Source organism: Anomaloglossus baeobatrachus, chromosome 4 (assembly GCF_048569485.1).
Source record: "Anomaloglossus baeobatrachus isolate aAnoBae1 chromosome 4, aAnoBae1.hap1, whole genome shotgun sequence".
Lineage (NCBI taxonomy): Eukaryota > Metazoa > Chordata > Amphibia > Anura > Aromobatidae > Anomaloglossus > Anomaloglossus baeobatrachus.
This window is the reverse complement of record NC_134356.1, coordinates 465,841,030-465,853,907: the sequence shown is the minus strand read 5'-3', so window position 1 is coordinate 465,853,907 and position 12,878 is coordinate 465,841,030. Positions and strand designations below refer to the sequence as shown.

Sequence of the window (12,878 nt, the reverse complement as noted above, 5' to 3'; positions counted from 1 at the left end):
TTATAGCTGCAATGCCCCTAAAATTCCACGGGGGAACACTATTCTCCTTAAGGAGACTTTGCAAGCCAGTCTGGCTGCCAGGTAAGGGGACTTATAGCTGCAATGCCCCTCTGGGAAATATTCAAATTGTCTCTCCAGTAAAGGAGACAAACTCTAGCACAGCGCCACCTATTGGAAGTGGCGATCCTAAAAGTCACAAGTGGATTTTTGACAATCCTTTGCAATATGACTCAGGATATATAAGCCAGATCAGAATCCCAATTTGCAGACACGGTGTTTCGGGGTGCTTGCCCCTCGTCAGTGCAAAGTATGGGGGTGTCTGATCTGGCTCATGAGAAAGCTATGTGGGGACCACGGGGGAACACTATTCTCCTTAAGGAGACTTTGCAAGCCAGTCTGGCTGCCAGGTAAGGGGACTTATAGCTGCAATGCCCCTAAAATTCCACGGGGGAACACTATTCTCCTTAAGGAGACTTTGCAAGCCAGTCTGGCTGCCAGGTAAGGGGACTTATAGCTGCAATGCCCCTCTGGGAAATATTCAAATTGTCTCTCCAGTAAAGGAGACAAACTCTAGCACAGCGCCACCTATTGGAAGTGGCGATCCTAAAAGTCACAAGTGGATTTTTGACAATCCTTTGCAATATGACTCAGGATATATAAGCCAGATCAGAATCCCAATTTGCAGACACGGTGTTTCGGGGTGCTTGCCCCTCGTCAGTGCAAAGTATGGGGGTGTCTGATCTGGCTCATGAGAAAGCTATGTGGGGACCACGGGGGAACACTATTCTCCTTAAGGAGACTTTGCAAGCCAGTCTGGCTGCCAGGTAAGGGGACTTATAGCTGCAATGCCCCTAAAATTCCACGGGGGAACACTATTCTCCTTAAGGAGACTTTGCAAGCCAGTCTGGCTGCCAGGTAAGGGGACTTATAGCTGCAATGCCCCTCTGGGAAATATTCAAATTGTCTCTCCAGTAAAGGAGACAAACTCTAGCACAGCGCCACCTATTGGAAGTGGCGATCCTAAAAGTCACAAGTGGATTTTTGACAATCCTTTGCAATATGACTCAGGATATATAAGCCAGATCAGAATCCCAATTTGCAGACACGGTGTTTCGGGGTGCTTGCCCCTCGTCAGTGCAAAGTATGGGGGTGTCTGATCTGGCTCATGAGAAAGCTATGTGGGGACCACGGGGGAACACTATTCTCCTTAAGGAGACTTTGCAAGCCAGTCTGGCTGCCAGGTAAGGGGACTTATAGCTGCAATGCCCCTAAAATTCCACGGGGGAACACTATTCTCCTTAAGGAGACTTTGCAAGCCAGTCTGGCTGCCAGGTAAGGGGACTTATAGCTGCAATGCCCCTCTGGGAAATATTCAAATTGTCTCTCCAGTAAAGGAGACAAACTCTAGCACAGCGCCACCTATTGGAAGTGGCGATCCTAAAAGTCACAAGTGGATTTTTGACAATCCTTTGCAATATGACTCAGGATATATAAGCCAGATCAGAATCCCAATTTGCAGACACGGTGTTTCGGGGTGCTTGCCCCTCGTCAGTGCAAAGTATGGGGGTGTCTGATCTGGCTCATGAGAAAGCTATGTGGGGACCACGGGGGAACACTATTCTCCTTAAGGAGACTTTGCAAGCCAGTCTGGCTGCCAGGTAAGGGGACTTATAGCTGCAATGCCCCTAAAATTCCACGGGGGAACACTATTCTCCTTAAGGAGACTTTGCAAGCCAGTCTGGCTGCCAGGTAAGGGGACTTATAGCTGCAATGCCCCTCTGGGAAATATTCAAATTGTCTCTCCAGTAAAGGAGACAAACTCTAGCACAGCGCCACCTATTGGAAGTGGCGATCCTAAAAGTCACAAGTGGATTTTTGACAATCCTTTGCAATATGACTCAGGATATATAAGCCAGATCAGAATCCCAATTTGCAGACACGGTGTTTCGGGGTGCTTGCCCCTCGTCAGTGCAAAGTATGGGGGTGTCTGATCTGGCTCATGAGAAAGCTATGTGGGGACCACGGGGGAACACTATTCTCCTTAAGGAGACTTTGCAAGCCAGTCTGGCTGCCAGGTAAGGGGACTTATAGCTGCAATGCCCCTAAAATTCCACGGGGGAACACTATTCTCCTTAAGGAGACTTTGCAAGCCAGTCTGGCTGCCAGGTAAGGGGACTTATAGCTGCAATGCCCCTCTGGGAAATATTCAAATTGTCTCTCCAGTAAAGGAGACAAACTCTAGCACAGCGCCACCTATTGGAAGTGGCGATCCTAAAAGTCACAAGTGGATTTTTGACAATCCTTTGCAATATGACTCAGGATATATAAGCCAGATCAGAATCCCAATTTGCAGACACGGTGTTTCGGGGTGCTTGCCCCTCGTCAGTGCAAAGTATGGGGGTGTCTGATCTGGCTCATGAGAAAGCTATGTGGGGACCACGGGGGAACACTATTCTCCTTAAGGAGACTTTGCAAGCCAGTCTGGCTGCCAGGTAAGGGGACTTATAGCTGCAATGCCCCTAAAATTCCACGGGGGAACACTATTCTCCTTAAGGAGACTTTGCAAGCCAGTCTGGCTGCCAGGTAAGGGGACTTATAGCTGCAATGCCCCTCTGGGAAATATTCAAATTGTCTCTCCAGTAAAGGAGACAAACTCTAGCACAGCGCCACCTATTGGAAGTGGCGATCCTAAAAGTCACAAGTGGATTTTTGACAATCCTTTGCAATATGACTCAGGATATATAAGCCAGATCAGAATCCCAATTTGCAGACACGGTGTTTCGGGGTGCTTGCCCCTCGTCAGTGCAAAGTATGGGGGTGTCTGATCTGGCTCATGAGAAAGCTATGTGGGGACCACGGGGGAACACTATTCTCCTTAAGGAGACTTTGCAAGCCAGTCTGGCTGCCAGGTAAGGGGACTTATAGCTGCAATGCCCCTAAAATTCCACGGGGGAACACTATTCTCCTTAAGGAGACTTTGCAAGCCAGTCTGGCTGCCAGGTAAGGGGACTTATAGCTGCAATGCCCCTCTGGGAAATATTCAAATTGTCTCTCCAGTAAAGGAGACAAACTCTAGCACAGCGCCACCTATTGGAAGTGGCGATCCTAAAAGTCACAAGTGGATTTTTGACAATCCTTTGCAATATGACTCAGGATATATAAGCCAGATCAGAATCCCAATTTGCAGACACGGTGTTTCGGGGTGCTTGCCCCTCGTCAGTGCAAAGTATGGGGGTGTCTGATCTGGCTCATGAGAAAGCTATGTGGGGACCACGGGGGAACACTATTCTCCTTAAGGAGACTTTGCAAGCCAGTCTGGCTGCCAGGTAAGGGGACTTATAGCTGCAATGCCCCTAAAATTCCACGGGGGAACACTATTCTCCTTAAGGAGACTTTGCAAGCCAGTCTGGCTGCCAGGTAAGGGGACTTATAGCTGCAATGCCCCTCTGGGAAATATTCAAATTGTCTCTCCAGTAAAGGAGACAAACTCTAGCACAGCGCCACCTATTGGAAGTGGCGATCCTAAAAGTCACAAGTGGATTTTTGACAATCCTTTGCAATATGACTCAGGATATATAAGCCAGATCAGAATCCCAATTTGCAGACACGGTGTTTCGGGGTGCTTGCCCCTCGTCAGTGCAAAGTATGGGGGTGTCTGATCTGGCTCATGAGAAAGCTATGTGGGGACCACGGGGGAACACTATTCTCCTTAAGGAGACTTTGCAAGCCAGTCTGGCTGCCAGGTAAGGGGACTTATAGCTGCAATGCCCCTAAAATTCCACGGGGGAACACTATTCTCCTTAAGGAGACTTTGCAAGCCAGTCTGGCTGCCAGGTAAGGGGACTTATAGCTGCAATGCCCCTCTGGGAAATATTCAAATTGTCTCTCCAGTAAAGGAGACAAACTCTAGCACAGCGCCACCTATTGGAAGTGGCGATCCTAAAAGTCACAAGTGGATTTTTGACAATCCTTTGCAATATGACTCAGGATATATAAGCCAGATCAGAATCCCAATTTGCAGACACGGTGTTTCGGGGTGCTTGCCCCTCGTCAGTGCAAAGTATGGGGGTGTATGTGATCAACATTTTTGCGTACAATCGGCATTGCATGTAGGTGTCACACGCAACTACAACACTAATGATGCCGGATGTGCGTCACTTACGACGTGACCCCGCCGACACATCGTTAGATATATTGTATCAGCAGACAAACACACAGTTCTACATTCACCTCTCACAGAGAAGTGATCAGAGCGCGCCACCATGTGCTCGGACGAGCTGTAAATAGAATAAGCCACGCCCCAAACACTACGCCCAGTCAGCGGTGACATCACCTGCCGTTGTCCAATCAAGTGAGGACACGTCATCAAGTCTGCTAACACTTGCCCACCAATGGGGTGCTGCCACGTCATGGACATGCTCATGGCGACAGATTCTGGACTAAAGGGGGCATTACATGCAGCGATATCGTCTAGCGATATTGCTGGTGAAAGTACCCGCCCCTGTCGTTTGTGCGTCATGGGCAAATCGCTGGTGCACAACATCGTTAAGAGCCGTCATACGGACTTACCTGCCTAGCAACGTCGCTATTGCCGGCGAACTGCCTCCTTTCTAAGGGGGCGGTTCGTGTGGCGTCACATCGGCGTCACTAAGCGGCCGACCAATAGAAGCGGAGGGGCGGAGATGAGCGGTCGTAACATCCCGCCCACATCCTTCCTTCCTCATTGCCGGCGGCCACAGATAAGCTGTAGTTCGTCGTTCCCGAGGTGTCACAAATAGCGATGTGTGCTGCCGCAGGAACGACGAACAACCTCCGTCCTGCAACAATCAACGATTTTTTGAAAATGAAGGATGTGTCAACGATAAGGTGAGTATTTTTGATCGTTAACGGCCGTTCGTTGGTGTCACACACAACGACGTCGCTAACAATGCCGGATTGTGCGTCACATAATCCGTGACCCCGGCGATATATCGTTAGTTGCGTGTAACGGGGCCTTTAGTCTTTGAAGACTTAAGGCCCTGTCACACACAGAGATACATCTTTGGCAGATCCTTGGTTGCACTGAAATCATGGACATATTGTTCCATTTGTACACAGCCACAAACCTGGCACTGATTGTCCACAATTTCACTGCAACCACAGATATGCCACAAACTTATCTCTGTGTGTGACAGGGCCTTTATGGTCTATGAGGAACTCAGAAAAGATTTTAGGGCAAACAGCCTTTTGGCTCACAGCAATTTTTTGTGTATAGAGGAATCAATAGACTTGAGCCATTGAGGTATGTTCATCAGTACTGGATTTTTATTCTTAGTGCACTCCTATTTTAAAACTAATATAAATGGATCTTGTTGTTTGATAAATCTGTCTAATTTTAAGATTGATTAGTCTGTTTACACCACCAATTGGCTGGCTTACTTTTTGCCAGAAATGTAGGTCACAATTTATATACCCCATTATAGCTGGCTCATTTGTAGACAGCTGCAAATAGAGGTAAATTCACCTTTTCACCATTCCTAATTGTTCATATGTATAATTCTAGCTTTATTCTCGAATGTCATTTAATGCATACTCTGTTTTTTAGGCTCCATTGGCCCAACCAGAATCTCCAACAGCTTCTGCAGGAGAGGACGTCCAGTCACTTGCTGACTCTGTAGACTCAGACCGTGAATCAGTCTGCAGTAATTCCAATGTTAACAATGGAAAAAATGGGAAAGAAAAGGAAAAAGAAAAACAAAGGAAAGAAAAGGAAAAGAATAGAACTGACTCTGTGGCCAACAAGCTTGGGAGTCTCAGCAAAACACTGGGTATTAAATTGAAAAAGAACATGGGAGGCCTTGGGGGCTTAGTACATGGCAAAATTAGCCGAGCAAATTCAGGCAATGGGAAAAACGGTGATTCGACCGAGAAAGTAAAGAAGTCCAAATCTCGCAAAGGAAGCAAAGAGGAGTCAGGACAGTCTGCTAGCACCTCACCTTCAGAGAAGACAACTCCATCACCCACTGATAAAGCTAGCATATCACCCATTGATAAGCTAGCGAACAGATCACTATTAGATAATAAGTCAGACCCCTGGAAATATAGCACAGATGTTAAACTCAGCCTTAATATTTTGAGAGCTGCCATGCAAGGGGAGCGTAAATTTATCTTTGCTGGACTCCTTCTAACCAGTCACCGGCATCAATTTCATGAGGAGATGATTGGTTTTTACTTGACCAGTGCCCAGGAACGGTTCAATGCCGAGCAGGAACAGAAAAGAAAGGAAGCTGAGAAGAAAGCTGTTCTTAACGGGTCATCCTGTAGGAAGCTAGAACAGGAAGGATTTGTCAAAGAGAAGTTGGAAACATCTCCTCAGGATAGGGCATCACCAATCTTGCCTCAAAGCCATACAACACAACTGGTTCTAAAATTAAAGGATCGATCCAGTCCTACCCCTGCTTCCTATCCCTCGCCCAGCAACGGTGCTAAGAAATGTGGTCCCGTGCCAGTATCTGCTCATTACAGCCATACCCCACCAGTGCAAAGACAAAGTGTTATTCATCTTCATGATGTCAACTCCAAGTCATCAAGCTTCCAAGAAGATCCTTATAAGCCAGTTGTGGGCTGTTTGAAAACTTGTGCTACGTATCCTCAGCAGAATCGTTCATTGTCTTCACAGAGCTATAGTCCAGCTCGATTATCAGGCATACGCACAGTGAACACAGTGGAATCCCTTTCATATGAGAAACCCACAGATCATAAATCTCAGACATATACAAATGGGTTTAACTCTACAGACATTAGAGATTGCTTAGAATATGCTGATGAGGAGTCTCCCCAGACATGGTTGAACAATGACAAAAATAGTAGAGGCAGAAGTACAGGCTGCCCAATATATTCACTTCACCAGAGCAGGTGTAAGAAGGAGAACTGCTCTTTCTATGGACGCCCCGAGACTGACAATTTCTGTTCTTACTGCTATAAAGAGGAACTGAAAAGACGTGATCGGGAAAACAAAGTGCACAGGCACTAAATTGATTGAAAGGTCCAGACCTCTTGGACCCTTTATCATTTTTTTACATGCAAAAATTCAGTACTGAAATCACTTTAATTGCAATGGAACGAAATAGCCAAATTAGAGAGCAAGGGAGAAAATATAGTCGCTTGCTGTTATACAGGTCAAGCTTTATTAGACTGCTCAGAATGAGAAGGAATAAAAAGCCTTTGTTAGATTTATTTTTCTCTATTCATTTTCATATATTAAGCTTAATGGTCGGTCATGTCACAGTCAGTGCTGCGTATGATGTTTGGTTATTTACTACTAAGGTGCCTGATTTCTTTTGCTATCACTCAGGTAAGTAGGAAGGATCATTATAGCGGATTCATTACCCATACACATTGAAAGCAGTCGGTTTGTGGCGTGTTGCAATATATCACCAATCAAAACGCTAGGAACTAGAGATCTCATTGATGCATGATCCATGACAAATCTGATGCTTGTGTGATGTCACTATTTTCAAGTGCTTTGCTTGAGAACTATTGGTTCAAACCACAAACCAAACTGGCTCCACTGTGATGAATAATCCACTATTTCCTAAGATCATTTTTTTTTGTATATCGCCAAAGAGCCCATGTCTTTGAATGCACTTTGGCTACCATACATGTCTTTGTTTCTTTGGGAGAAGTATGGATACGTTCTGTCACTCCACATACATTTTACATATTTTTGTTCTTGTCTTGTAAATGGTTAACATTCAACAAAAGATGACATTGAGAAAAGCCCAGGGGTGACTGCTTCATCTAAGTTAGAACTTAAAGTATATGGAAGGTTACTTCTATTCCGAAGTTGCTCTTACCTATCAGTTTTGTGTCTTTAGCGGTAATGGTGGTAAAAGGTTTGTTGTGTTCTATATCAGCGCAAATCTCATGGTTCCATAAACTCAATTTAAAAATATTCTTTTTAGAATTTGACAATATTAGTCCTAGCAGAGAACACATTAAAAAGTGAATTCTATTAAGATCCGTAATTAATAATGTACAGTGTCATGAGGTAATGGAAAATAAAAACAAAGCTGACCGTAGCTCTAATTTTTGGAAAATGTGAATGGTCACTTTTCAGGGGGAGAGTTTTAAAGTCTATTGCTTTTAGGGGTGTTCCTACTAAATACATGTTATATATATGTGATCTTTTGGGGGTCAGACAGCTGGGACCTCCACAGATTCTGGGAAAGGGGGTGCCAACGTACCCAATGTGAAAGGAAGAGCTAATTTAAGTTCAGAGGAAAAGGCTGACCTTTGGAAGCTACTTTGTAGGGAAATTCAGCTGGATGTAAACACAATGGGTATTTATGTTGAAATATATAACTCAAAAATAACAACAAGGCAAAAATTAATCTCGTTCGGGTTTGGAATCAGACTTCCAAAAAAAAAAAGGTTTCGAAATTCGACTGACTTACGAGTGCAAACCACTCAAGCGAGCAGCGCTGTGCTCGGGTATGAGTGATGCTCAGGTCTGTGTGAGCCGCGAGTAGTGTTTGAATGGCGCACACTGGGGGTAAAATCAGCGTGATCAGATGTAGTGTGCACACACAAACAAACAAAAAAATTTTGGAAAAACCCAACCTCCACTGGAAATGTTTTGCTTATGGTTGGCTGCATGTACATGAACTGCCCAATTACTGACTTCCATTGAGGTTTGGCTCAAGTCAGGGTCACAATCCGAACCTTATGTAAGGTTCGAATGTGCTCTGCCAACCGAACTTCCAAAGGTTCGCTCATCTCTAATAAAGTCCATACAACGTGCCGGTCTGGCATTGAAATGTACTGTATGAATTTACACCTGTAATTTTATGCCTGTTTACGGGGTTTTATAATTCTAAATAACTCTACTCATTGAATTTACATCCATCTGGATCCACTTTGTATTTCATCTTGACGTTTCCAATCAGTAGCTCCCAAGGCTCCTCTAGATTTTATGTTAATTATTTGTGTAGATGCTCAGGCATCATGAATTTTTCTGAGTGACTGCTGGTTCCTCCTGTGCTTAGACCTACACCATAGTCTTAATTCCACTCTTTCCCCCCAGCTATGCCTGTTCACTACATAACTCCCCCAAAGCGAGCGTCCTGCAGTGGTTTTATTTTAGCCAAGAGCGACAAACCCATGTTGAAGTTATTGTGTTGGAAGGTGCCATGTTCCTTTTTTTTCTAAGAGAAAAGCTGTTTTCCTTGCGGAGACTGACACACCAACACAACATGCCAGATTTCGTCTTAGCCTCTCATACAGCCAGATCAGATCTCATACTTTGCACTGACGACAGGCAATCGCACTGAAACACCGTGTCTGCAAATTGAGGTTCTGTTCTGGCATAAATCCTAAGTCATATGACAAGGCTCTTTAAAGAGCTGGTTTTGACTTTTTGGATTACTACTTCCAATAAGTGGCACTAGAATTTGTATAGTTCCTCTCTAAAGAGACAATTTGCATCTTTCTTTTCAGTGATGGTTATGTGAGGCTACCTTTGTCAGTCTGAAAAAAAAGAATGGTGTGATGTTCACACATGTGCACTAAAGAGTACTTTTGGACCCTAATTCTTAAGATTGTGGGGATCCCAGCAGTTGGATCCCCAGTGTTGATAAATGATTCACCTATCCTGTAGATATCTGACATTTGTATTTTGTTGGAAATCCCAGTTATATAAATTCTAAAGGAGATCAACTGCTACAGCAACGTAATGGTAGGCAACATACAAGGGCAGATTCACAATTTCTGAGCTCCACATTTATCACAGTGGCTGATGCTGAGTGATAAGCCTGGTGCTTCTTTGTAGACATATTACACACTATTGTCTAACATTACAATTCCCGTGGGTTGCTTACTTTGCCCAAAAAATATTGTAGGTATATTGTTGCACTTAAGCCAAACTTTTCGCCACTTCCTACATCATTGCCCCTTGTCAAGAGAAAAAGACACCCAAAAAGTGTCCAAAACACATATAGCTGTGGTCTAATGGATGCACACCAACTTTACAGTCATAATTCAGGTTTATTCAGTGTGGTAAATCTCCCCCATTGTTTATTTTCCATTTTTTAGGTATAGACACAGAATTTCTCTCCATATGGCCAATTTACCAATTTACCAATTACACATTTCATAGATTTTAACTCAGATACGGTTGTGATTCAAAAACTCCCTATGAATACAGAAGTCACTGCACAGACTATACAAGATTATAATAGCCTCCCTGATTGCGTCTACTGTATACCATAGTAGGAGATTAGTCCAATATCTGTGTGGATTATATATTATATATAAATTTATTAGATTTGAACCTGTGTGATCAGAACATTTATTAAATACCATTACGGCCTAGTATAATTTCCAACCCAATGATGTGCACATAAGACATGTATGCCTCAACAAACTTTAAAAATCACACATTACGACATATTACTACTTTACACTGTGGGTACTTGGCCCCCTGAGTCTTAGGGGTACTTTGCATGCTGCGACATCGCTAGCGATCTCGTTAGCGATGTGAAATGCTAGATCGCAAGTGCGATCTTTCGAGATCGCACATAGGTCATTTTACGCATGTGCAATGAGATCGCTAGCGATGTCGCAGCGTGCAAAGTACCCCTTAATCAGGAAGAACAGTTTGCTTTCTGATGGCCAGGTGGCACTGTTAACATTATATCCACAAGATCATATTGTCACTTTCTATCTACACGACTGGATTAGTCATCTTCTTGGATATGGCATCTTCTTCTTCAATTTGTAGCTGCTGAATAACACAAGCAAAGCTGTTACTATTGGAAAACTATCAGAAAGGATGCTGCTTCTTGTGATCAAAAGACAAAGTGAACCTTTTATGACAGTTTTTGCTTTACTGTAGTTGAGGCAAAACACATTTGACAGCATTGCTGATACTACGGGAAAGTTTGAGAATAATCGTGTTTATTCATGCACAAATAGTCTGCAGCACAAGCATGATAGCACCGGTCAAACAGCAGATAAGCGGGGGTTCTGCAAGTCTGATCCCTAGGACAGGCCATCAGTAATGTACTGTAATTCCAGAAAACTCCTTTAAAAGGAAACTGCCAGGTGATTTTGTAGTACAATACTAGTGTTTCTTTATACAGGGCTTAAGGAGACCTTTCAGGATCAGTAACTTTTATACTTCTCCCTGTTCCTTTTATCTTGTTGTAAGCTCTGTATATTTTTCGGCATGAAGTAGTACCTAGTCAAGCATATGTAAATACAACTTGCATATTTACAGCGCCCCTTCCCACCTCTCAGTGCTGGGATCAGTGATAGTAAATATGAGCTAAATTTGCACTGCTGCCCTACCCATACTCCCGCCTCTCTGCAGTGATAGTGAATACATTGAGAGATGGGTGGGGGAGCAGTGAACATGCAAATTGTAATTACATATACTTTGCAACCCTGCACAATACACTGGAATTCTATGGAGTTTACAAGCTTACAACAAGATAACAGGATAAGACAGAGCTATAAAACTTACTGATCATGAAAGGTCTGCTTAAACCCTATTTAAAGACAACATTAGTATTGTACTATAAAATCACCTGACAGATTCCCTTTAATAATGCACACGTGGTAGAACTAAATATATACTGTATATTGTACTCTAGAATCCCCTTGTAGTGTAAAAAAAGAATTACCCCTCTGCAGTTCTTCATCTCCTACATCAACTGGTGACAGTAAAAAACTTAAGAATATACAATATAAGCTTTATGTAGCTTGCTTGATTACAGCTTGGTCTCCAATACAATGGTGTAGGAAGATGTCTTGAGCCACGCATTAAGCTGTTTACACCCACACAGTGATCAGCCTAATATTATACCCCCATACTGCCGCCATAACTGCTCCGGCCTGTTGAGGGATGGACTCCATAAAGCCTCTGAAGGTGTCCTGTGGTATCAAGCTGATGGCTGTATGGCAACACGCCCGATAGATGCTTGAACAGACTGAGATTTGGGCAATTTTGAAACCAGGGCAAAACTTTGAACACCCTTTTTTTTTCTTTTTTTTTTTTAATCTTCCTAAAACTATTCTTGCACAATTTTCGCACTTTGGTAAGGACAATATGTTGCTGAAAGATGCAATTAAGAAATTCTGTGACAATGTTGATGTAGATCAAAGTAACATCAACATGAAAGCCAGGCCCCAAGGTCTCCCAGCAAAACATTGTGCAATGTGACACAATACCCCCCCCAATTACTTTCTTCCCATAGAGCATCCGGTGACTCCTCTTCTGCAGGTAAGAAGTGCACACAAATGCAGACACCCACAATTGGAATATAAAAGGGTTCATCAGACAAGGCCACAATTTTCTCCCGCATCATGGTTCATTTTTTCTGATCAAGTGACCATTGCACACTTTTGTCGTTGGATCGGGGTCAGCATAGACTGTCTACTGTCCAAGGGCGGAAGGGTCAGCCAAGCTACAATAGTAAGAAAGAAGCAAATTAAGAAAAGGAAGTATGTCAGAAAATAACACCACTTGGAGAGGGCTCCACAAAAATAACCTTTTTAAACAAGAAAGAAAATGATCTCCAATCTAAAAGGGAATCTGTCACCAGGTTTTTGCCACCTAATCTGAGAGCAGCCTAATGTAGAGACAGAGACCCTGATTCCAGCGACTTCACTTACTGGGCTGCTTGATGTTGTTTTGCTAAAGCACTTTTATTCGTAGGAGATTAATCACCACAGTACTAGTAAACCTGCAGACAGGTAGTCCTCCATTTTCATGAACTTTGTATAATCCCACCACTCATTGGCAGCTTTCTGCCTATGCACAGTGTAGACAGAAAGCTGCCAATACGGTACAGGCGAGGTTATAAAGAGCTCAGCAGTCAGATAACTGCTTCAGCTGC

At 43.6% G+C, this 12,878-nt stretch overlaps 1 protein-coding gene across 2 annotated transcripts in view; it reads left to right on the top strand.

Annotated features, from left to right (window-relative positions):
• Positions 1-11,498, top strand: part of OTUD7A (OTU deubiquitinase 7A) — a 445,034-nt gene extending 433,536 nt beyond the window's left edge. For both annotated transcript variants that reach the window (XM_075345683.1, XM_075345682.1), the window contains one exon: positions 5,585-11,498. In XM_075345683.1, coding sequence (XP_075201798.1) covers positions 5,585-7,012 — 1,428 coding nt within the window. In that variant the 3' untranslated portion in view covers positions 7,013-11,498. The remainder of the gene's footprint in view (positions 1-5,584) is intronic.
• Positions 11,499-12,878: the final 1,380 nt, after the last annotated feature.